The sequence below is a fragment of the Diadema antillarum genome, unplaced genomic scaffold (genome assembly GCF_040938485.1).
Source record: "Diadema antillarum isolate AM-2024a unplaced genomic scaffold, OU_Dant_1.0 scf00000207, whole genome shotgun sequence".
Taxonomy (NCBI): Eukaryota; Metazoa; Echinodermata; class Echinoidea; order Diadematoida; family Diadematidae; genus Diadema; species Diadema antillarum.
Genome location: NW_027271096.1, coordinates 686922 through 714689, shown reverse-complemented (window position 1 = coordinate 714689; position 27768 = coordinate 686922). Strand labels below are relative to the sequence as shown.

At 38.1% G+C, this 27768-nt stretch overlaps 1 protein-coding gene across 1 annotated transcript in view; it reads left to right on the top strand.

Moving 5' to 3' along the window:
• The window catches only part of LOC139724118 (voltage-dependent L-type calcium channel subunit alpha-1D-like), a 110384-nt gene that overhangs the window by 38761 nt on the left and 43855 nt on the right, over nt 1–27768 (top strand). Inside the window, exon 3 of the mRNA XM_071635319.1 lies at nt 16817–16976. Coding sequence (XP_071491420.1) covers nt 16817–16976 — 160 coding nt within the window. The remainder of the gene's footprint in view (nt 1–16816; nt 16977–27768) is intronic.

Genomic DNA, 27768 nt, shown 5'->3' with positions numbered 1-27768 from the left:
CACCTGTACCTTGAAAATTACTCAATGCCTAAATGTATGAATGGGTCAAAGTCAAGTTAAAGTCCTTAAATCCCTAGATACATGTTCTCCTATTCATCCAATTAAACCTAGGTCAAGGAAGGTGAATATTCAACACATTTGTGACAAACTTATCATTTCAATATTTTGCCAATTTTGTGAAAATGTAATCACACATTGTCCACATGTACTACAATTTGTATCTAGACCTATTGGGAAAATCATGCATTATGGCGGAGGCATACCAGTCGCCAAAGCGACATTTCTAGTTAAAAATAAAAAGCTCATAGCAGCACCCAAAGTGCTTGATATGGTAGTTATATTTAGTGCATAATCTTGCGAGAGCAGCAAGCTACGTTACAGCTCAATATGAGGCTTTTGTTTTTGCTAATTATCTTGTCGGTGAGAACGAGGCCCCCACACAAATGAAGGTACAGTTTGTAGAGGTTAGTTTTGTGTGTGCATTTGAATTTGTGTGTGTGTGTGTGTATTCATGTGTGTTTTCATGCTGTTAGTCTTATGTCTAGGCTGACATAATAAGTTTGTACTCTCAGTAAAGTCTGTTTTGGAAAAGTAGAGACTAGTGTGCTTGTGTAGCTGTGTGTGTAATCTCCTATAGACCATATCTTTGGTAGTGTATGGGCTCCTGTAGAATACTCTTGTTTTCACTCTTCATAGCTCATTGAAGTTATCAGACGATATCTTATCATATATTATCCATGATATCACTGATGATTCGTACCAATGATGGTTTAACAGATCACTGATATCACCCAGACATGATAGTCAATGCAGTGTTTACATGTCGCCACTAGTAACCACTGTCAGCTATAGATCCGATTAATTTCAAGACTTTTCAGTGAAAAGAATTCCTCAAACAAACTTCACAAAGCAAACTTGGAAGAGTCTTCATTCTCTATTGATGACATTTTTTTTTTCTGCCCACTCATGAAATTACAACACAAACTAGGCAAACCTCAAAATACACCAAGGTGTGTTGATACGTACATTTGACGTTTTATCCCAGACTTTGGGAAATACAGCGTGGCCTACAAAGAAATACTCTTTTCACCGTTAAAAAAAAGAGAGACTTGCAATAGCCTTGAAATCGGTCACGAAACCAGCCGGGATGAATGCCCATCAATGAATTGCGCACGTAGCTTACGCATTATCCCACAGGGTATCGTTTTCTCCTCTCGCTTGGTGATGTAAACCGTTCATAACTCCATTCCAGTGCCGCGTGCCTGGCAGTGCCTGCTGGGTTGGGGGAGAGTCGTTTTGCTGTGGTACTTTGCCAGCGTGAGCAGTGGTGTGTTCCCATGGCAACTGTAGATGAAGTCGTGAGATTTGTTGCCGTCAGGACATAAAAGATGACTCTCTTTTTTCTCCTTGTTTTCAAAGAATTCTCCACCGCTTTCAAGCAGCCAGCGTCTAATTACAAAAACCGTTGTAAAATGTCAGTGAACGCTCGTTTCTTTGATGAGGAGCTGGGTTTGTAATGAGAAATGGGGAGGGTATTTGAATTGCAAGATCGCGAGCCAGGGAGAGGATATCCATTGAATTTTTTTCCCTTTTATATAACTGTCTAGCTTGCTGTCTCTGTATGCAAAATAACCTATACAAATAGTTCTGTGTATGAAGTATGTTGATATCTTATTTTGATTTATCTGTAATTCTATAGGGATACAGATATGAAAATTATGAGTGCAGCTTGCTGTTTCAAGGATGCTTGGTATCAGTCTTTGAATGGAACCATGTTATGTTGATAAGAAGATCCAATGTCAAATTTTCTTCTACTTTTTTTTTCACTGCTGTTGTTAAACCAACATTGCCATCACACTTGCCGCAATTGCACTGTTAGAAGTTTAAATGCAGCTTCTATACTACTGCTAGTCACATGTGTGCATACAACTTCTGGTACTTCAAATACCAGTGCATATATATACTACTACTGCTGCTGCTACTGCTATTATACTCATACTACTATTATGCTACTCTCTACCACTACTACTACTACTACTACTACTACTACTACTACTACTACTTCTACTTCTACTGCAACAACTATGATGTCTACTTTTTATGTCTACCGCTACTCTTTGCTCTGCTTCTGTCATTACCATAACTACATCTACTTTCATAACTAGTCCTGTTGCTACAGTTATCACAAAACACTAGTAGTACTAATTCTGATAATACCCTCACTTATAAATACTACCATTACTTGCACAGTCACCACTATCATGAAGTAAAATTTGTTCCATCACATGACAATGGTAATATTACAACTGCAACAACTACTATAGTGCAACTACAACTTACTATATCAACTATGCTATTTCTGCTACTGCTGCTACTATTACTACCACAATCAAGTACCACTTCTACTACTATCACTACTACTACTACTACTGCTGCTGCTACTGCTTCTACTACTACCACTACTATTATACTACTGCTACTATATACGACTACTACTACTTCTCTTTGTATTACTACAACTACTACCACTACTACTAGCATTACCACTTCTTCTTCCACAATTACTACTGCTAATTCTCATTTTACTAGTTCTTCAGCTGCTACTACACCTACTACAGCCTATGTATTACTCCTATCACACCAAGGCTGACATTACTATTTCCGAGTGCTTCTTACATCACATCTACCACTATTATTACCATCACTCACAGTAGTAATATTAGAGTTAAAGCTACTCTTACCATTAATGCTGACGTTCGGTAGCTACTTGGTACTGGCTTTAGTGCAACTTAATGCAAAAGTGAGATTTCGCGTATTCTGAAAATGTTTGATTGTACATGGAACAAACTCTCCCATAAACTTCCTCCTGTATCATCAGCCTAAAGACTACTCCCTGTAGTCCCGTAAAGAGAATACCGCATGTAAAATATGTAATGCAGTAAATGTGCCTCCAGTAATGGGAGAAAAATTGTACTTCTCTTTCGCAAGCGCATGCTGTGTCAGCGTGTGCAACTGAAGTCAACGCGCAAGCGTGGCGAAGATGCGAAAACCACCTCGCCACACACTAATTGTCTCATTAGAGGCTCGTTTAGCATAATGAAAGGGCTGAAAGAATAGATCACAGCGTGGAAGGTGGCCAAATTACACCTGATTAACCTCAATAACACTCTTCTTCTCCCCCCCCCCCCATCCCAGTTCAGCTTCCTCGCTTCTCTTGTGTGGCATCATTGTTGCCATCTTTCTTCTTAATGAATGTGCCTCTTGATGCGTAGCAGGTACCCCAGGCTGTAAACACAGCCCACATCCATCATGGTGGCTTTGGTTAGTGCAAGAACGTCTCCTGCACATCTTACAAAAGTTCATTTTCATTGATTTGACATCCACTGGAGGTTTTATCAATCAGACCATGTAGGAGGACACTTCTGTGATTACACACGATGACAATATTCAGCAGCCTTTGTTTAAATCACTACATACATGTACTTGTACTGCTATTAACTTTATAGATCTGCTCTTAATACTTCAGCTACTTGTACCACTGCTAATAACACTTCTATTACTACCTCTACGTACAATAATCTTATTACTACAATTGAAATAACTTCTATTACTTCTATTACTTTTTCTTGTTGTATTCTCTGTAGAAGTTTGACAAAAAAAGTTTTCATTACTTCTGTGACTTATGTCACTCCTCCTGCTACTACTTTTACTGCTGCAATACAGCCACTTCATCTTCTGTACAGAGTTTGACATTAGTGGTGGGCTGGGGCCACTAAAAATTGATGTCGGGCCATCTAATTTTTGGTAGCCCAATTGAGCAATTAAGAATCAAAATGAATAATGCTCCTTTTTATTTTGGGCCACCAAAATTTCAAACTTTAAGAATTTGCCGACAGAGAAAAAAGTTAATATCGAGACCTGACATACACATGTATGTATCATATTTTTTTCCTTTTGCGTTGCCTTTGCCATTTCATTGTACTCAATGTGTTTTCTATCTTTTTTTTTTCTGAGTGAGCCATTGATCACTACTGCTCTTCCTTTACTCCAGTAGCCAAAATAATCAGAAACAAAGAGGAAAGTGATGATGGAAGGAGTGGAAGGGGGGGGGGTTGGAGGGGAGAGGGAAAGGGAGAATAGGGGACATGAAAACAGTCTGCCTTTGAGATTCAATGTTGTATATCTGCTGATTAACGGAGAGCAGATTTCCCCCGGGAGGTTGGACCTGTCTGTCCCGAGACACACACCGCGCCCGACCCGACACAAATTTTGGTGGCGGGCAAACACCGATTCATCACGTCGAGGATCAGATGAGACCGCAGGGAATGGATGTTGGTGAGGGATGCGATCCCGGACAGTGGCAGGTGATGAGGAAAACATGGGAATAATGTGCCTTTTCTCTCTTTCTTTCTATCCATCTATCTGTCCATCTATCTTTTTAGTATATACCTCTATCTCTATCTCTTTCTCCCTTTTTCACATTGGGCGTCGACGTGGATTTGTTACGGAGGAAGTCTCGCGTGATTTGTGATATTGTAGCCATTCATGCTTCCTGCATTCAGATCATAGGGGCCAGCTGTGTCAAGAGGGAAGCTGTGAAATGTGATTTTGGAATGTTGAGGTGAAAGAAAAAACAGAACAAAAACAGAACCCCAGATCTTGTGTAATAGAGGACGCCATCCGTAAGATATTCATCTCATCGGTATATAAATTTTGAATGTATTTGGTAAACTGTAGGCTCCCCCCCCCCATCTTTCTCGTTCTCGTTTACTCTCCCCCCACCCCACGCCCACAGATCCTAACTTTACCGCGGACAGTAACACTTCTGCATGAGTGCTGATGTTATTGGATGTATATTTTCATTTCTGTGAAACCCTAGCCTGCTGATACTTCCGTCTAGACAAATGATACAATGTGAATACATGAATGAATAATGCTCCTAATGAAAATCAGCATGTTCCATTTCATACCCACACAAAAGATGTATATCAAGCACATTGTGATTTAAGTTTGTCCTTGCCCTGCTTTAATGCAAATTAAAATTGCAACAACAACAACAACATTTTGCCTTAGATATGGATTACAAGCAATGTTGATTCTCTGTACTCCATATACGTGATATATATGGATGCATTAACTATGAATAGCATGAATTCAGCATGACTTGTTTACAAGTTATGTGCTCTTGTGATCCTCATTTCACAGTGTCCATAAACAGCACAATTCCAAGGATGAGTTTAATGTAAAAACTGACATAGACAAAATTAAAAGCATTCACAAGGTGTTGTTTCTTTGCTCGTGATGCTGTATTCATGAATTTTCCCATTGACACTAAAGTGTATTCTGGAATAAGTGATGTAAATCATATGGACGATAGAGCTTATTCATGCTTCTTTGATCTTAACTTATCTACTTAATTTGATCTAATTCAAAGCAAATTAAATAATCTAATCTAATCTGATCCAAGCTAATCTATCTTCCCCCTCAACACTTTATCTAGAAATGAATAAAACACAGATTTCTACATTTGTCATTAATCAAGACCAACATTAGTCATGTGATGCATCTCTGGTCATTAGCTGTTTGTTTCACCCTTTTGTAATCCATATAAATTCATAGGATCATTGTTATATCATACCCACTCCCTGTAAAGAAAAAAAATCTAAATTCATACACATTAAAAGGATAAATGATGTTGCTTGCCTTTGTTTGTGGTGTATACACACACACCAAAGCCTGCTTGCATGCAGGACTGAACTACAGTCAAATAAAACACAGAGTGTATTCTTCCTTTAAAAGAATGATCTCTGCCTTGAGATTTGTAAACATGCCCAATTGTGAAAAACAAAAACATTTTTCTTTCATTTTTGGCACTAAAGATGCTCTGTAAGATTCTTGGTTGAAGTTTGACTGTGAGAGAATATCAGGATTAGGAGGAAAGTAGCAAGTTTTTATAGACATATGAACGGTACTTGAGAGTTTCTGTTCATGTGAAAAAAAAAGCAACAATGTAAAAAAAAAAAGGTGATTCCTTTTGGCAGGAAGCTGATGAAAAAGAGAGAAAAAGAAAGATAGAGTGAGTAAAAAAAGTAGAGTGAGTAAAAAAAGGAGAGAGAGAAAGAAGAGAGAGAGGGTGAGGCAGAGAGAGAAGGAGGGAGAGAGGGGGAAAAAAAATCACCTGAATCTTTATGAACTTCTGTGGCAAAACTTCCGCTTCTCTGCCAAATATCAAAAATAGGAAATCGAGATGTATACTTCCTCTCTCCCAGGGGCAGAAAGACCTCTGATTCTTTGGTGTTAATTCACCATGCTCACTAGCTCAAGGCACTGGTTACATAAATAACACAGTATCCTCATTGCAAAGAGGGGGGGGGGGGGGTTGAAGTTGTGATTATGATACAGTTCCTCTGCTCTTGTATGCTTTATTGGTGTTATTGCATTGTATTCTTTATTTTCTTCCAAATGGCACTGCAGTATAATCGTGTGTGTTTGTAGCTTTTGGAACAGAAGCTAACATGTCGAAGATGGTTTCTCATTAGTTGGGTATTGTCTTTGCCTATGAGATGATTGTAGAAATGAATCAAAAGCAAAGAGTCTATATACAGTGTGCGCTCTATATATTATATATATTTGATTCCTCCTTATATTGTTCTGTGCATTCAATAGGCTGGTTGAAAGCCAGAAGATGAAAGGTAAATTTTCGTTGTAAAGCGACGTTGTAAGCCCTATATTAAACCTCAAGTTTCATGCCTGTCATGGATGAAAATTAGTCAGGGAGGAGGGAGGGGATGACAAGAATAAATCTTATCATGATAGATCAGAGCTTGGAAATGTTTTTTTTCCCCGTGTTTTTAAATGTGACCATTATTTTGGTCGTAGATTACTGTGTCAGATGCGTTCTTACTATCCCGCTCATTGTTAACCCGCTCCATATGGGAACCTGGTGGCCTGCGTATTAAGTCTATTTGCATATCAGAATTCAGTATGGAACAGGTTAAAAAGCCTCAAGCAGGCTGTAGCATTATATGTGCTTGTGTATCTCACCAGGATCAGAACGACATAGATTGCGTTACTGATGATGGTTGAGGTTGATATCATGAAATAATGCCATGGCATTCTCTCAGAAGCATAACAAAAAGGGAGAAGAGAACATTCCCCACTTACTGTCGAAAAAAAAAAAATGAATCAAACTCAGATATGAAAGTCTGAACTGGGTATGAATTTGGTTTAGGTCTGTCAGGCACGGTGGCAGATTTACATCAGGATGAGCTGAATATGACCGCAATATGCCATACACGCTGATTGGCCATGAGACGGGGGGATCTCTGTGGGAGCAATCGGCAAGAGAGGTGGAGACCATTTGGGGACAGAATTGTTAGCGATTCATCCCCACGTCAGCAGCGTCATCCAGCAGGCGGTTTTAACTACCTAGCCAGATGGATTAAAGCAGCTTAAGCTTCCTAATTACCTGGTGGTGCTTTTAATCCTTTGTTGCATTAATCCAATCACAAATAAGGAGAGGAAAAAATTGGAAGAGTTATATTATTTTCTCATATGCTCCTATATGTACCAATTTGCTTTGATCCAAGTTTTGTATGTTGCAGTAGCATGAAGTTTGTATACAATGAATACTGATTGTTCAAATGATTAATTAAAAATCTATATTCTGTGATTTACCGTGTTATTCTGCAGTGGTATAGGAAAATTAATATTATTACATCAAAATGTAGGAATACAAAATTTGATAGTAGCTTTGCTGCAGAATGGCGGAAGCTTACAATCTAAGGTCACCATAGCAATGGGTCAAAAGTCTGCTCTGATTGTTGTTCAATGGAAAACTGTTACTAATACCAATACAATTGTGTTTATCTACAGGAATGTGAGTGTGTGGGTTTTTTTTTTTTCATACAGCTTAAATGGATTGGTATGTCTGTTTGTGATCCAACCTCTGTAGTTTACGGGCATCCTGCAATACTGGAGTGTTGTATTGTAATCAAATTTATGGATTTTTTTCCTGGTGATCTGAGCATGCAATTTGCAATTCCTTTGCGTACTTTTGTAAATCTATATGTAAAGCCTGATACTGATCCAATTTGCATTTATTAAACATCTCAGATGGGCAGGAAAGGTTGGTTAAGCATACTGGTTGCTATGGCAAACCTGAAATCTGAATACATTACAAACCTTTCTTGCTGGCTCCATGCACAGTGCTGTGTTGATCTGAATGGTACAAGAAGAAAAAAGAAGGCAGATGGTGAGTGACAGGAAAGATGTAATTTCTAGATTTGTCTTGAGTGGTTAGAATACAATTAAGCTTTTGTTGATTAGAAGTCAATGCAAGCTGTATCAGGGAAAAACATTTTTTTTTCTGTCATAAATCCCACAGAGATTGCCTTGGCAATGTCCAGTCAAGATGTCAGTATGGTGAAATATTTGGGTATGCCTTTGAAAATTTCGTTCAGTTTTGAATGTGTCATGCGGATCAATATGAAAATAATCATGAAACCTATGGGCATGTATTACAACAGATTAAATGCATTGAAGTCAAAGGCATAGTAATTTTAAGCATAATACAGAGGGTAGTAATGACACAGGCCGTGACAGCTAGAAATATCTTTCCACCATGTCATAATGTGTTTCTTTTGACTTGATTTGATCATTATCATCATCTCGCATATCTCAGAGTACAAATGTCTGTAGGATTATAATCGATGCCTCTCTTTTTATATAATTCTATGAATCCCCCCTCCCCCCAATTTGGACTTTGCTGGTTTTGTCGCTCATACCCTCTGAAGACTAATGCATAAATTCAAGGAATATGCTAGTTGTGGAAGCCATGACTACCACAGAGCATGAGGATCAAAAGACTTTTCCACCACTCCTTTTGTTTTGATGATCAGGTACATGTGTATGTTGGTGAATCTGTTTTAAGATCTTTGCAGTGACCAGGAATGTTTGTGAACAAGCATTCTTGTTTTGTTGGTATTCGAGGTACATTTCCAGTTCACAAAGACAGTTTCACTCTGTACACCCATTCAGCAAAACTTAATGTCTAAAGGCAGAGAGCAATAACACGCTCAAGGACGCGGCGGTAGATTTCGAGATTGCGCATCAAATTGGAACGCGTTTTTCCCAAGCCGTCATTTGTATGCAAAGTGAGCAAGAGATGTCATCAATTCCAGGATTTTCTTTTCTCATATTTTGAACAGTTGGCCTCAAAAGGCTTTAGAAATCCTGATAACATGCAGTCTTGATGAGTGTCACGGAATCCAGGCTTTGCCTCAAGAGTCGTATTCATTTTCTTCTTCCTCTCCCCCCGCCCGGTCATGATCAACCCCTAATGTAAGGGGCCTACAGTAGCTGTATGTATCCGCTCTTCACCACCCGATACTATTCAACTTTGATACGCACTTTTGCAGATCTCTTATGGTACGTTACTAATATAACAATGGCAACTTTACACAACAGGTAGCAAATTTAGCATGAGCGTGGAAATAATCCATAGCCTTTACGAAGCGATGACAAATGTATTGGTGATTACAAGGATTTCCCTTTTTTTAATAAAATACACTATACTGACGTGGATGAGGCAGGAAAATGAGGAAAGGATAGACGATACACAATAGATATAGTACTTAGATGAACTGTTTTATGCATTACTTGTTGCATTGACATTTGGAAATACTGATGATGAGAAATTAGTGTTTACCTCCCTTTCCATTTGCCACAATAGCTGCTGGGAATGGCAAAGACAATGAAATGCAGTGTATCTTGTTTCCTGCCATTGATATATATGAATGTTTTATTTATTTAATTATTAATTTTGTTGCTTATCATAGTTCTGTAAAAATGAATGGAGTGGAGTGTTGAATTGGTGGTTGTGCTTGCTGTTCTTGTAGTCCAATTCTCATAGTGTAATGCAATTGCTTTTAGGAGGCTATGCAGATGCCTGACACTGCATATTTGCAGAATTAAGACATGAGTCTAAATCAGTCTGCTCTTTTGTATTTTGCAGAAAGGGTCATGTGAAGTTAAAGATGTCTTACCATGAGTCAGGTTGAATATGTTCTTTTGATTTCATAAGTCATATGATAGTACCATCTATCCTTTGTCTCAGTTACTATATGCATGTACTCATATCAGTCTTTTTATTCCTATAGATGTTCAAGTTTACTTTTGTCAGTGATGTGCATGTATAAAAGTTTTCAAAGTTTTTCATTACTTGACATACTAATAGCAGCTGAGGTTGGCTGTAAGTATTTGTAGCAAGAAGGTGATATACGAGTATATGGAGTTCAGTTTGATCACAGCACCAAATAACTGCTTGCAAAAGCAAATTTCCATTTCCCAACTTGCATAAACTGACCAGTACTCTTCAAAATTTAAGTGACTTCATCAGGGTGATGAACATATCTTTGCTTGTACTACTTCATGCCTTGATACTTAGATTGAATATAATTCTTACGTTTTTTTTGGAACATGTATATAGCAAAGTCTTTCAACAATCAGGTTGTAAATCAACACTTTCCCTAGTAGTTTGGGGTTTGCCTTAATACTTGATGACAAGGGATGAAAAGTATTTTCATTCCAATACCACTCTGACCTGGTTACCCTCAGGTCCTAAGTACCCCGTTTGTCACGTTTTTTTATGGGTCCGAAAGCGTATTCTTTCAAAATGAGTCGAACCCAATTAGGCAGGCTGGAATGTAGTGTGTGTGCTTAGGGGCTGCATTATGAATGAAACAGCGAGGCCTCCGGGCTTTTTTGTATGTCAATTACCGGCCGTTTTGTTGGGAGGAAGGGCAATGCAGTGTGGTGGAAAAAGGGCTGGAAGATGAAATATTCATCACAGAGAAGCAATCATATCTCGTTGCCTTCGAGATGGCCGCTGCAAGCTCCGATGAGGGCCGACACACGCAGTGATGAGTGACTGATGACCCATCCTCAGTGCTGCCTTGGTTCAACGATTCAACAGACCAAGAGGGGGAGGGGGAGGGGGGATAGAGGGAGGGAGGGAGAGAGAGCACTTGATTAGAGTTGAGGCATATCTGTTTTTTCACCCATCTGCATTCTCAGAGTAATGTCAGAACATAGTTTGACCCATGTGTTTGACCCATAAAATGCCATGCTCATATTTACTCACATCCGACACGGTAGGGTGACTACGAGTGTGCTTTCTGGCAGTCAGCATACATTTCTTGTCTGTGACTATCAAATTTTGTGGATCACATTGTATACAGGTCTCATTACAATGTTCATATAATCCTCAAGCATTTTAGTGTTAATTAGTTTGCGCAGTAAGAAATTTATTGCTGGAGTCAACTAGTTGTGTTTATTTAAAGTCTCCACTTAAAGCTGATGCTGGAGGATTAGTACACTGGCAGCAGTTAAAAAATCAGTTTGCATGCAGAGGATTATAAAGTAATGTGCTATAGGTTCCAAAATTGTTGTATTTATATGCATATATGTCTGCTAAGATCAAAAGGATTTTTGTCTTTTCTATACACTAGTATTCATGCTTTATATGACACAGATTATTGGATGATTCAAGAATAGGTCAGCAACCTGTGTCCAGTTTGAGGATTTGATTCTTACATGTAAGATGTTACTTTTCATAAATAAGTTACCCTTTTTGTGCCAGAGACATTAGGAGAGATTAGGATTTCCATAATTTTTGTTCCTTTTTGGTTCCCTCCAATATTCTCTCTCTGTCTCATTCTCAGTAAATAAAGCATCATATTCTTATTTCCAGAGTTGGAAGGGATAGTTAATGTTTGTTGGACTCTATAGGAAACTCAGTGAGATCATTTCTTTTTTGAAACAATTAAAAAATTCAAGCATTCTCTCTCTTCTCATTTTTTTTTTTGTGGGGGGGGGGTGCTTGATTAACTATTTATAAGTTGGCATAAGCTTAAAGGAATTCAGATTTTGAGACAAGTTGCTGATTGTTTAACAGCACAGAAGCAAGGTGGGAAAGACACATAGGAATCAATATGACAGATGTACTGAAAGAAAAACAAACAAACATAGGAATCAAAAGAAGGGGAAGGAGGTGCTACCCAAGATATGAGGTTTGAAAGTGAAAAATACAGGGGTGATAAAAAGTGAGAGGAGAAGGAGAGGAAAATCAAAATTAAGGTAAGGCTGTCGGCATTAAGGGACAGGATTTTCTATTTTTGTGAATAGAATAGCAACCTCCTTCATCTTCTAGCATTGCCTCGATCCTGGCCATGTACAATCACGGCTAGATCAAAGCTGTTTGAGATTCAGAGCCCGCTACTTACCCAGCTGTAGAGTGTCGCACACAAGCAAACAAGCCTTTGCCGCTGCTAATCTTTGAATCAGGCATGTGGCTGGAAATCGTCAGAACAGGTGGACAGTGCGTGGGTCGTATCGCCCACGGCTACCTGTTGATGGTCAGTTATTGACTGCATTTGCCTTTTGCTTTTTGCGATTGTGGCTCCAAGCAGCCTTGAAAGGCATGTGGATGTTGTAAATTTAAGGTGTCATTTATTGAAATTTAGTTGTAGCTGATGTTGATACAATTATAACGAAGAACTAAACATGGAATTAACTCCCCAGGAAAAAAAAATCCTAAAAATAATTTTCATCTCTTGAGCCCTTCAAGATCTCATTGAAGGGGCATACTTGTTCAATCTTGCATTAATGCAAGTTTTCATGCTTTCTCTTTACCTCTTGCATACATGCAGTTTGTAAACCAAAGGTATAGCAGTGGCACATCTAAAGGAAACTATGTCTTTGATTATTGTGTAGAATTGTTTCTAGATGACAGCATATAGCATTTATAGAGGATAATAATCTCTGTATTTCTTTTTAGGTTTTTTTTGTGTTTGGGGGGGGGGATGGTATTAAAGTGTCATGCATTCAGCAGGATATGAAATAGAATTTGTGATTTTCTTTCTTGGAAGCTTGTTGTATTTCAAGGTACTGTCGAAAAATTAATTGCTTTAATTGGAACTCGCTTGTCAACTGTTCTTCATGCAACTCTAGTCAAATATTCTGAAAGGTCATTTGCTTGGGGGGGGGGGGTGGGGGGAGTGGGGAGGGATAAGGGTTGCAGAGGGAATGGGAAAACATGCGCCGCCGTGGCTTGCACTGTTTGACAAGCGGAAGCCTCACATTGGCGGCAGTTCCGCGGCATTTTCGTCCCGTACAGTGACCACTTAGCCTCTCATTTTCGTTCTTGAGAGGGGTTGATTTATGTCGTGCTCATCAAAATGCATAGTGAGTGCATCAGTCTAGAAGTCCTTTGATGTTCTGCCGAGACGTTGGGGGCATGTTGTAGATCACAAATGACCTCTATTGCAGGAATATTGGAGTCGGGAGTGTACATATAACTCACCAGGACAATATAAGTTATCCTGTCTCATTTGCTCCCTACGTTTTGTTGTCGAGACAGAACAAGTGCATTGATGGAAATAAACACCAGATACTCTGAGGAACAATGTTCCGAAACTTTTGACAAATTGTTTCTTTCTTTGTTTTTTTTTCTTCAATTTTTGTCATCATGAATAACATGCTGGCATGCATTAATTCTCCTGGTGCAAAGAAGTGGATTTTGTGTTACAGAATTGTTACATCATATGAGTGTATAACTTGAGGCTATAGCAATTATGAGATGTTGTAATATCCATGAAGCTTGATACTTAAATTTGTGGATTTCATAGTGTTTTATTTATATAGTTGTATTGATTTTGATTAGTGTTGTGCAATTTGACAGTTGCAGGGTCAGATATAACATATTTTCCAGAAAACTCTGCATAAATATGTTACATAGCCTAAGGCATCAGCAGTAATAAATGGATTAGCTTACATTAATGATGTGGGATATATCACAAAGTTATATATATATATACATGTGAAATTCTTCTATGAAGTATAACAGCAACAAAATCTTGTGTGTTCTACTTCTAGTAAAAGAACATTACCAGGTACCGATTATTTCCTTAGGGCTATTTTTTTTTTTCACACCTCTTGTTTACCTATGCTATAAAACTGTACCCTGCAAGTCAATCAGTATCTTACAAATTATTTCCTTGAGATATTCATATCATATCCCAAGATATTTCAAGGTCTCTTGCACTCTGTCTGCAGTTGCAGACAGGTGTTCTGTTGTAAACGCGGTGCGCTTAGTCTTTATTCAAGGCAGCGAAGGGAATATCCAAAGGGTTATGATGTCCACAGCTGTCACGCGGTGCGCTTAGTCTTTATCTAGACCAAGGTACCGTTATCATATCTAAAGTTCCTCATAAAAGGGATTATCTATACTGTTTTTATACTACCCTATCAACAAATATATCAGTTTTAAACAAAAATCACTCTGTTCATTTACAATATTATTCATTATAATGTATCGTAGTGTACCGGTATATTGTTTTTGCAATATGGTTGGATGGAAATAAAGCGACATTGGCGTGGTATTAGCGTTTTCACCGTAGCGTTTTCGCCGGAAAATGATAAATAATTGAAAAATACGGTAAAATTCACGAGGAATTGCTTTTTTTGTTGTTGTTGTTTTTAGATAAAAGGATATACACTGTATCATACGCTTTGGATATTCCCTTCGCCCTCTAGAATAAAGACTAAGCGCTGTGGACATCATAACCTTTGGATATTCCCTTCGCTGCCTTGAATAAAGACTAAACGCACCGCGTTTACAACAGAACACCTGTGAACATACCATAGAGCTGCATTTTACAGCTCTATGGAACATACAGAAGACAGTGCTCTTCTTTGTATAGCGGTTAGTTTCGATTCAGAAGTATAGGGATATAACAGCGAGACCAAATTGGTTAAAAATTCATTTATTATGACTAAGCTACTCATTTGGAAATGCTATCATAGCTTGATAAGCATATCTATGCCCGACAAACAAACTGACACCAAAAAGGTTTTGCCACCTCAGATGGTACCAATATCTGGCCTGGCCCATGGACTATTTGACTCAGAGCAGGTGGGCATGACAATCCTTTGTTACAGAATAACTAAGACAGGTGTCTGTTTCATTAATTGACATGAAACAGGTGATGAATTTTGTTTTCTTGATCTATAAATAAACTATGAACAATAACATGAAACAAGCTTTCAGGAGATTCTTTTGTTAAAGTCAACAACAAAAGAAATTTTGGATGTGCAATAAAATGACAGGTGGCAAATGGAATGATGTTTTCTTGTTTGTCAAGTATTTTTGACATGAAAAAGAACACCAGGTGATAAGAAGATGCATTCCAGGTGACTGAGACAGGTGTGTCTACAAAGAGGTAAACATGAAACAAAAGGAAAACAATTTGTTTGCTTGCCTAAAATAGAAACTGCTTGATTTAGAAATGTCCATGAAGCAGACATTGTTTAGAAAATAGTACCTTTTGTGACAGGTCACCATAAGAGGTGCTGTTGAATGAAGTTTGATGTATAAAGGAAAATAAAAATGCATAAAGGGAAATATAGGAGTCATAGCTTGCCCTAACAAGGAATGTGCACAAAGTCATGGCATTATCCGTAAGAAATAGATTATCTCCTAAGAATTAATTTCACACAGTGATTAAACGACTTGATATGACTGACAATGAGCTATGCTCAACAATAAAATTGAGCATTACAGTGTGCTGTATTCAATGACCCCAGTTTGGTAACGTTTTGGCGTAGGTGTTCATTTATAATAGGAAGTAATTCAGCACTCACAGGGATTCAAGCGTAATTACCAGTTCAGTTCTCGTAGGCCCACTTGCTATGATGCTTCACAGGAGGATGTCCTGATCATTGATCTGCGCATAATGCTATTAGCCACAAAGTTTCTTGCGGTTATTAAAGAGCATCGCATAGACTTGAAGCTAACGAACAGGTTAACTTTCTGTGATTTACATTCATATGAGCCATATAGGCCATATGGGAGCTAGTATCACCAATGTTAGCTAACTTCAAGTTAACTTAAAGCCTGGATATTACCATGTGAATTTAACCTGTTGAGGATGGGTTGATTTTGCTACAACACGCATTTCTCATTGACACTTGCCCGAGTATACTTGGGACTCATCCTCAATAGGTTAACTACTTTTAGATATATTTGTTGTCAGAAGGATATGTGGAAATTGTTTTAACCAAATAAGTGAAAGTTTTGCCTTTTTTTCTTGAATTTGGTTGGAATCATGTCATCTTTCACAAGTTCAGGTATATTCTATATGCAAATTAGAGTTCATTTTTCTAATATGAAGTTACATGTAGCTACAAGTGTTAACAGGCATGCCATTTCAACCAATGGAGCCAATCAAATGGGTTGACCAGAATCTATTATGTCTTTAAGTCACAATTCATTGTATCTGCCAGTTATTTTTCTATATTCTTGCATATGTTTACTTTATTATATTTTTATTACACACACTTCAGTAACCATAAAGTTGAATTAAAATGTGACATATTCATTCATGTTTGGCTTAGCTGTAAACTTGCATGTAATATGGATGATACATTGATGTGATTGCAATAAGTTGATCAAACTTGTGTCACTGACTTCCATAATTTGTCTCATACAGCATATCAATGTTTAGAAGACACAATGAAAAAGAATTATACCTGAGACTCAATCGTACAATCTGCAGATGCAATAATATGCAGCATCAAATACAAGTTCAAGTCTTTCATGCATCTTGCAGCATCCATATTCATTCCCTGCATGAAGTCGACACACTTTGTTTAAATGTCACAGGGTTTCGAAAACAGCTGATGACTAAGCATGGAAGGGTGTTTGTTTTCTTCCCTCAGCTGTACATTGATTTGATGTTAAGTTTTCCTTGACCAGATTCTTTTCCTCCTCCTCCTCCTCCTCTTCATCATCATCTTCTGCTTCCTCCACGCCGTTTGAGTATCTGATCCTCATCACCATCTTCGCCAACTGTATAGCCCTGGCCACCTACACACCGTTCCCCAAACAGGACTCCAATGATGTCAACAGTAACTTGGTAAGTCCACCAACCTTTCCTCCTCATTCAATGTCCGCCATCCATCCCCAAAGGGAGCCGGGAGGCATTACGTTTACAGGTTGCCTCTCTCTCCATCTGTGTGAGTGCGTGTCTGTCCGTCTGTACACAGATCTTGATATTGTGCTGTAAGGAATTTGTGTGTATGTATGTGTGTGTGTGTGTGTGTGTGTGTTTGTTTTGTATTGTTTTGTTTTGTTTTGTTTTTTTTGGGGGGGAGACTTTGTTGATATGTGTTCATGAGTGTAGCTTGAGATGTTTGATATGCTGATGAGATTTTGGGGCAAAAGTTGCTCAGAGTTCAAAGGTCACTGAACTTTGTCTAAATATGTCTTTCTTCTCAAAGTGTTTTCTGGTGAAAAATCAGAAGTTTAAAATCAAAGATCATCAAACACTTTCATTACATCGTGGTGGTGATATATTTTGCCTCCTTCATCAATAATGAGTTTTTACATTTCGATAAATGAGAATACAGATTGAGATAATCTTACTCTGACAGTATTCAGAAAACAACAACAACACAAAAGAAATAGAAAAAAATTCTTCCTGTGACTTCCAAATAATGAAACAGGGATTGGTGGGGAAAGTTGGTTGACTAACAGCTCTGGAAGATGATAGTTTTAAAAAAAAGTGTTCCATATGAATATGGGTCACATTATTATTAAAAAGAATAATACTTGTTGTTAATGGTGCATGTTGGATAAAACCATGACTGCATTAACGTACTTGATGACTTGTGCATGTGGCTTTATTATGCCGTGAAATGGTTGTAAATGGCCGTAACACTAGAGTGTGCTTTTTCCAATATGTGTACTATGCACCCTTGGAAGAAGACACATGTGGAGTTTTAGAACACAAGGCCATAGTGGAAAATGTATTCTTTGGCGTCCTGCTGACCCACTAAATATGCTTTTAGCTTAATCTCAACTTTCCCTGTCGCCTTCCTCCGCCCTTTATCCCCACCCCCTCCCCTTTCTTCCCCCTCTTCCCTCCCCCTTCTGTCCCTCGATCCCCCTTAACCTGTTGAAGACTAGTCCAGAGTATACTAGGGCAGGTGTCTATTGGAAATGTGCGTTGTACAGCTGTAGCAAAATCTGATCGTCCATAACAGGTTAAATAGTGTCAGTTTCTCCTGCCAGAGAAGAAAGGGAGAGAAGTTGAGTGTATGTGTCTATGTCTGTGTGTGCACAAATGTGTGTGCATGTTACACACATGCACACACACACACACACACATATACACACACACTACACATGTGTGTGTGTGTGTGAGTGTGTGTGTGTGAGTGTGTGCCTTAGAATCTCACTGTTTGTTCGTTCACTGTATAATGTGTTTCTCCACTCAGTCGTGATGCCACTAATGGACCCAGTGTGTGTGCCCGTGCTGATTGCTATGCAACAGGTTTTTTCTGACGGAAAGCTTCCCCCCCCCCCCCCCACTCCCCTGCACTTGCACTTGAAGTAGGGAAAAAGTAAGGCAGGCTCACTCGGTCTCCCTCTCTCTCATTTATCCTACACCACCCTCCCTCCCTCCTCCCGATCTCTGCTCTGACTCCGGAGATAAGTCGGCATTTTAAGTCTGCCCAGTGGGGACACGCTCAAGTTAGAAGTTAGGCATAGTTCGGCTGTTTACATTTTTACTCCCACTGTGAGTGACAGAGGAAAGAGTTTGCAGTGAAAAACAAGAGAAAGATATTGTTAGAGGGGGAAAATAGAAAATGGAGGAAGATGTAAAGATCACCCTTTGATGTGAGTAGTGCTTTAACATAAGAAATTAGTTTATTTGTCTTCATTTCACTATCATTAATTGCTTCATTTTGTTCACATGTAATAACCCACTCTCTGCTCTTTGGAATGATATATCAAAGATAACATGATTGGACTCATACAATTCATGTTTAGAATTGCAGTAAAACATTTTTAGTGAACTTTGACCATTATATTCATTCTGCAGACCCAATGTGTGACCCCATGGTCGTAAAACATACTCATCCTATAGTACCATTGAGTATACCTCCAGGGGATTCATATTCTTTGAAATTCCACTGATATTCAAACATTAATTTCAACTAGAATTCAGTGTTAAATTGATTTTTAGGCATTTTTATAAATAGGAATGGGCTAATAATGTTGGTGTTAATGAAGTATCATCAGGTTTGAATAGTAGATTATTGTTATTGGACCGAGACAAAATATCTTCACATGACGGAAAAATAAAGTCAAACTCCCAAGAAGACAAGTAGTATTTCTCAATCACATATCATTTTCTAAACTGTGATTGAAGAAGGGACATGAAATCATGCCCCCTCCCCCCATTCACGGTGTAGTCTGGGCCATAAAAGAACAGGATGCTATTGGACAATCTTTTGTAATCTTACTCTTCAGGTATAAAGCAATAGTGACTAACAACTTACTGCCCAACACACAAGTGATTTGGGGTAGCTGACATTAATTGCTGTCAGTAGGTAGTTCCGATGTTATTTTTTTATTTATTTTTTTTTTTGGGGGGGGGAACTTTAGCTTGAAGTGCTTTTAATATTTAATGGGGACATTAATCATTGCTATTAGATATTCATTTTCCAATATTTGGGGAGGGGGTCACATAAATGAAAACTATTAAGTGTTTGAGATGTCGGGGGGGGGGGGGGGGGGGAAGCTTTATAATCAGTGCCAGCAAATGTTGCGGATGTATGGTCGGGGAAACATTAATCATTACCATTTAATGTTTCCGGTGTTTGGAAAACGTTTGATGGCAGATCAAACAGGAACTCTTCCTTCTTGGCATGTGTAACCATTATCTCACCCAAATGTGGTGTGACCAGGACAGAAAGTAAACTCTTCCCTCTCACATGTAGAGCATATGAAGGTTTTCTTCTCTTCTTTACAATGTCACACGACCAAAGGAATTTATAGCCTGGCTTACGTGCTTCACAACTGTTGACAGACGGCAAGCATGAGAGGAACTCCTCCACCCAAATAGTGTTGTCATGCAGGACCTCCGAGTGAGAGATTCTATCTTGGGGTTTCTGGGTGGATGAACATAAGGCCAACACTGATGCATGTAATGTGTTCTCTTTCTTCTACAAAGCTATTCCTCATTGAGGAAATGTGGCAGTAGTTATTTCACATCTTACTAAGATAACTCTCAATCCTAGGGCCCTTGTGTGGAATCAATAAAGTAAGGGTTTGTGTGGATCTTTTCAATGGAAAGTATGTGACCGTGCACCTCAAAACGAACATAAAGTCGCACACACTGGTTTTCCGTGAGGACTGAAAATAAGTGAAATGGGTCAACCTAGCCGAACTTCACTTTTTTCATATTTTCTGAAAAGCGGGTCTTCTTTTTCATTATGCTAAAATTTGGTATCACAAAACGGGCAGGAAAGTGTTTTTTTTTTTTAGCAGTTTATCTCGAACATTTTTGGTAGAATAGTGTGATTAGGTGTGTCTCTAGAATCCCTTTTTCATTTCTGAAAAACCTTGTCCACACCCTTCACTTTCAACTCTAATAACTTTTGAAAGGATAGTGCTACTGCGTTGAAAGTTGGCGTTAATTATGGACAGAATGTGTTAATGAGGCATGCTTAATTTTGGTTTAATCTGATAATCCCTTCATTGTTGTTACTCTGGTGGTTTACTTCCTGTTTTTTGTCCCATTCATCGCACAGCCAGCACGGTTTGGTAAAGATTAAGCGCTTGAATAGACACTGTACTTTAGAGCCTCTTTTCTCAGTTCACACTTTTCCTGAGTTTGTGCTTTCTATCCAATATTTAGATAGGTTAGGAGAGTCCATTTGATTTGAGTTATACATCATTTTAAAGCTTAAAGTCTGCTCTTTCAGAATATGGTCTTAACTAAAAATTCATGTCTGGCGACTTTTTGTTTGTTTTGAGGTGCAGGGTCACATATAGTTTAAAAGAATCATCAGATATTTCCAAAGGAGGGGAAAGAGAAATGATGATGGATGAAGGAAACATATCATGTAGCTACTCTTGAAACAAGATAGTAGTACAGTTGAACCTCTCGTATCCGGACAAGTCGGGACTGGGGCTCATCCGGATAAGGGATTTGGCCGGATACGGGAGACTCAATGCTTTATACATGTACATATAAATACACATGTATTGATGTAGCCCATTGTAGTACCACATGTAGTAATGTGTATACTGCAACCTTTTCATTGTTACATTTTGGGATGTTTGGGGATGTTAAAATGTCTGAAGGTAAGCAATTTGGAAGGAAATTTGATGTAATGTATGTTAATCATGTTGGAAGTAATATGTAATTCATGTGTGTTTGTGTAGGAGTTCTCAGGGAGTTGGGAATCCCCCTTTCCTCCCGTAATTATAAAAAAAAAAATCACGGCAAGATTGCGTCCGTATAATAGAGAGATCCGGATAAAGGGAGGCCGGATAAGAGAGGTTCAACTGTACTAAGTTTTAGGAAACAATGACTGTAATCACAATAATGCACTCTGAGGAGGAAGAATGTTATCACACTGTAAACTAACTCGTGGTTATGCAAACATTCAATACTATGTATATATTGGTTAGATTTATTCAGGCTGTTCCATAGGTAATTTATGTGTGTATAGGGGAGAACATTGTCAAAAACATAATCATTTGGGCAAGTTATATAACTTTTAATAATGTGATGCCATCACTTTCAAAGAATGGTACAATTTGTCACCCATCCTTAGATAACACTCACTTAAAGATGGGCCATCCCTTTTGCATTTCCTTCCCGAATAGCACAGAACATGATGTATTCCACCAGAATGACAAGACTATTGTAAAGCTATAACATTTCTGTGATATTTGAAGGTTGTTAGCCGTTAAAATTCAAATAATGCACCAAATACTCACCGTAACATATTCTGTGTACAAGGCTCAGCTGCATATACTAATCCTCCTGTGGTTGTAATATGATAATTAAACTTCAAACAAGAGGGTGACAGAATGAGCGATAGAGAGAGAGAGAGAAACCTGTTAGAAAAGAAGAATTCACTAGCTTCTTTTATACTTTGTTATCTATGGCAAATAACAACGTACCACTTACATGAACTACATAAGTGCATCACACAGGTCTGTAAAACTAGACTAGTAGTTTAGATTTGTAATTTTTTCATAGTACGAAATAATTATTTGATCTTAACAGTCAATATAACTCAACAAATAAAGACCCACATGAGTTCAAAATTTACAGGAGGTTTCCAAATAGTGTTTTCTTCAATACCTAAGTATCCTCACCAAATTTTCAAAAATTTGCATGCAAAAGGGATGACCTATCTTTAAGTATGTCAATCTGGCAAGTGTGCCTCTGATGATAGATATAAATGTCTACAAATTGTTTGAGAACTGAGAGTTGGTTTCTCTTATTCAGAATATTCTGTATAAGCTATACGAATCTAATGCACAACGAACTTGCAGATTAAAGCCAAAAGTTTCACTTTGAATGCAAGGACAGAAGGGCATTTTGCAAAAATAGGGTAAAATCAGTGTTGATTATAAGACAACACCACACTTTGTGTGCAACATGTAGTTGAAAGCAAGTGCCTATGGGTTAAATGGGAGTGTTTGATTGAAGCAAAGAAGTGAGAAAAGGAGATTGTGCTTGAGCCTGTAGAGTTAATTATTGACCTTTAATCTTTTCTTCATGCTGACCTTTTAAAAATGCGACTGCTGGTGTGAATGCAAGGCTCAATGCATCGCTGACACTGAAAGTGTAATGACACCTTTTGCTCTCTCTTCAGTAATCTCTTCGCCCTCTCTCTACACTCTCTTTCTCTATCTTTCACTGTCTTAGCTTCTTTATGTTTCTCTCCCTATCTCTCCTCCGCATATATGAATATATAGTATATATCTCTCTATCTTTCTATCTCCCTCTTCTTTCTGCCTCATCCTTACACCAATCCCATTTGTCTGGGTTTGGGAGGCAATTGGCCGTGCAAATATATTGGGCACCGAGGGTGCGGTGCATTAGCGTAATCATCGCACCAAGGCTGGGCAGCAGGTTGCAACTTCAAACCCCACCGTCTCCACGGTACACGCTCTGTACACAAGGAAAAAACTTTTCAGTTTTACGTCTGTATTGGAAAAAAAGATGCCTTTCCTGTAAATGTGTTGTGTGGACGAAAGAATAGTAGGAATTGTCAATTTAGTTTATAATGGTCATCTACAGTAAAGCAAAGCATACACACAAATCAGTGTAAATAGAAATATTATGTACTGTATGTGCATAAGGTACTTACTTTGTATATTTAGCGGGTCTATTTCTTTTTCTTTTTTCAAGTCAGGACTTACTGATTATGTTGTGTGTGGTTAAATTTACGCTCGTGGAGAACAGTACTGAATGGAAAAAATGTATGTGTGCGTGTTACATTCATGTTGGGATCAGAGCTAATATTTTTGTGTGTTTTTAAATTTGTGAAATTTGTGATAATAACGATCTCATGCAATATATGGCGTGTACAGTACACAAATCATATACACACGTGCATGTGCACGTATATGGGTATATATATAACTATGTATGCACTTATGTAGATACACAAAGAAAAACGCAATGATAACTGCAAGTAGCTAAACATATACAAGTATTTTTGAGGCTCCTCTTCCCACAGTTAAAGGTGAACATGTGTTTGTTTCTCTGTAAAACACAGCTCTCAGATCTGCACAATAATACATCTTGCTGAATTCCATTAGGAATAAGAACTCTATGAATCAATAATCAAAAGAACTAAAAGCATGTATCATTGAACTTGGAGAGAGGGATAGGGAGAAACAAAGGGGGAGGGAGAGATAGAAATCCTGCAAACATTGTTATAAGAGAAATATAGAAATATATATTTATATTTGTATGGCAAGTGAGGGTTGGAATCTACTCAGGTGTAATGGATAGAATGGATTCTTTGTAGTCGTTTTGCGGCAGTCTAGGGCTATTCGTGGCTCAGTAACCTTCAGCAGCTGCCAGTGCCTGTTGTCGCAGTTTTCCCCTGCTTCTTTCAGCACGAATCTGACTATTCAACCAACAAAAGCTAACAATTTTCACTCGTACTGTTTCTTTCTCTGTCTTTGATACTCTGTCTGTCTATCTATTTCTTCAAACATCTCTATTTCACTTTCTGTCTCCCCTCCCCCTTCTCTCTCTGTCTCGACGATCCATGTTGTGCGTGTATTGTTTGTCGAAGCTCAGTGGAGTTAAATGCTGGCATCAGCTTGATTGCGTCTATCCACTGTGGCATTGAGGGTGGATTAAAGTACAAACAATTCTTGCCATATTTTTACGCTGAATGCCAGTTTTCCTATTTCTGCCTCTGTGCAATTACATACTGATGTCTCTCTCTCTCTCTGCCACTCTGTGTTATGTTTTCAGATAATTATGTTTTCTTCACATTCCATACTTCATTCTCTTTTCTCCTTGTTACTTTCTCCTGTGCTGCCCATGTGATCCTTCCTCTCATTCATATCCTTTCTGCATCCGTCTAGGGATGAGTTATATATTTTTTTTCTCTCTCTCTGTATAGTGATCATTTTATTCCACTCCTCATATCTGTCAGAAGATTCTATGGGTTTGATGTCTAAAAAACGTTTCTCCATTGCTCTCCTTTTCTTACATTTAGTGCTGCTGTTTCTTTTTTGATCATCATACTTCTTGTATTATATCATCTCTTCTTATATTCTTCTATCTGTTTCTTTTCTTCTTTTTATTCTTTTATTCTATAATTTTTCTATTTCCTTTGATTTCTTTATATGTTTCAAGTCTACCCACCAGTTCACCGTCCTGTACATTGAACAATTTTGCATTTGACCATTTTGCTCTCATTCCTCTTTCCTCTCTGTCCTTGAAAACATTTTCTTGTGTATTCTGCTGTCATTCATCACCGCAATGTCAATATCTTATCATCACCACTGCCCCTCACCCTCTAGGGTAGTTGAAAATAATTCCCTTTTCTCTTGCATCTCTGTTGCAATTGTCAGTCAACTCAGCAGGCTCAGAAAAAAAAACCAACAACCAAGAAACAAACTTGCAAGGCATCTCAAGACCTGGGCTATATTAAGTCTCCTTTCAAAGTGCAGAGAGATAATAGTTGGGTTTGCTTGTGCCTCCTGTGCCCTGCCTCACGACGTACTAACTGTAAAAGCCTTGAGACATCCTCAGGTTTGTAGAGGATGATGAGGGAAGGAATTTGGAGAATGCGAGTTCATGTCAGCGATGGATGGGAGGGGATTGGCTCCAGAAGGGGGAAGTGGTAAACATTACCTGATGCTCAAACTGAGGAAATGTTCTCTCGAGTCTGTGATCGTTTTACACAAGATATGTTTGATGCGCCCGTCAGTGTTAGCGATCATACCTTATTGTCTTATCACAGACAAATGATAAAACTCAAATTTACATATCAGTCTATTAAAAGTGATGTTGTAATTGATAGATACAATCTCTCATTATCCTTCTCTTTTTTTTCTCTATGTAGTTGATTTCATTTTCACACAGTTCATCATTTATGTTATTTTTGTTTCCATTTTCTCTTTTTTTTCACCATTTGCACCCTCTCTCCTCTGTTCTCTTGTACTTCCTGATGTCTTCTTTCACTTGCCGGCTGTGTATTTTCTTACCCCATATTTACGATATCTGAATCCTTTTATGTCTGTGTGGATCTGTCATCAGAGGTACTGGCTACTTGCGGTTTAGTGAATTGCGTGTTTGTGTGTTTACCGAGTCTGCGCCTCGCGCTACCCCACACGGGACTGATTTTCCATTATCGGCCGGCAAATTGTTGGTACATTATTAATGGTGTACTGTGTCATGCGCTGCGAGGAGTCGGCCCAGAAAATACATACTTGTGTGAATGGATACGGAGGAGGGGTAGATGGGGGGGGGGGGGAGCTGCTCTGAATGCTGTATTTTGATGCGTCTTGTCAGGACTATTAGCTGCAGAAAGACATCAGCTGGATGGACAATCTCCAGGGTGTAAAACTTACTGTCTTTGATGCCCCAAACAGGCAGATACTGATGGGCCGATGATTGAAAATCTGTTCTTTTGCTTATCAAAATGTAGGACTGCATTTTGAAGCGATATCATAGGGACAAAATTGTTTGATGATGAGAACCACAAAGCCATTGAGAGGTATAGAATATGATTCTCTGTAGATGATGTTGATGTTGTTTTGGACAGCAGTTAGTGCCCTTTTAGCAGTCAATGTGTTGCATGTTGTGACATCAAAAATGAACTTTACTACTGAATAGTAAAAAAGTCTCATCCTTATATTTAGTAGGTCAGGCATATAAAAGTTTGATGAGTTTTATATATACAATGTATGTAGTTATATATGTATGTAAATGTTATGTATTCTTTTATATCTTTCATAATGAAATTAAAGCTCTTGCATATTACAGTGATAGGGGAGATTGAGGATTAAAAGACCGCAGGGAGAATTGAAAACAAATCACAGACAGAAAAAAGAAAGATGGACTAAAAAAAATAAGAAAAAGAAAGATAGACAGAAAGTAAAATAAAACTAAGGAAAGAGATAGAAAGATTGACAATAAAGAACAGAGAAAGAGAAGAAGAGACAAAATGAAATAAGGAAAGGAAGAGGAGAAGTCAGATAGACTATAGAGAGAGAGAATGAGAGAGATAAGAATGAAGATAGGGAACAAAGGGAGAGATAGACGATTTTAAAGGGATAGTACAGTTTCACTTAAGATGGGGCTTCAGGTTTCCAACATTTTAGGTAGTGATTTTTTTTTGAGATAATGAGCAACAACTTATGAAATATTAATGATCACATGATTCTAAGAGGAATTCAAAGTTTATATGGTTAAAATTGGTTTTGAAATTGCTGAGATATCCAACACAAAGCGATACTAATGAAAAGTAGGACCCACCTTTTATTAGAATGGCTTGTTTTACATTATTTTTGGATATATCAGCTTTTTCAAAACCGATTTTCATCGAATAAACTTTTAATTTTTCTTAGAATTGTATGTTCTATAACATTTCATAAAAGTGGTTTCTATCAAAGTATCTTGCCAAAAGATAAAAGGTGAATCCTCATCTTAGCCAATACTATATTGGAAGTGTTTTGCAGTGCATCCCTTTAAATAGAGAAAAATGGAAAAATCATGGAGAGAGAGAGAGAGAGAGAGAGAGAGAGAGAAAGAAAGAAAGACGAGGAGAGAGACAAAGACTGGTTTCTGATACCAGGCATCTCTAGAGGAGCCGTTGGATGTGAGTCACTGGTATCCCATTTCTGATGGAGAAAACATGCTATACTCTCCACATGCAGCTCTCATCTTCATTCCTTCAGGGGTATGAAAGGGGGTTCACTCTCCTAAAAAACTCTGATGTTGTGTGTATGGCTCTCATACCAAAGACAAGCAAGAATCATACTATTGCATTTCTGTGTGTGTGTGTGCTTTTTTTTTTTTTAATGAACAGATATGTATTCCTGTATGTCATGAGAACCATGTTGGATTAGCACAGAAGTATTCACTCACATCCATCATGTAATGTAATGATACATGAATATCATATTCATGCTGGTTATGATTTGAATAAGATAGAATTCAATTTTCTGCTATGAAAAGATTTGAATTTCTTTTCAAAATTTGAATATATTTAGAAGCATTTTGCATGAAAATAAAATCTATTTCCAGTAAATGAGAGATTGTTGTCATTTATTCAATCTTGTTATAAAGAATGACATTGACTCACTCAACTGCAAAATTATCTAATACTCTGCAAAATGTTTGTGCTGTCATCACACATTAT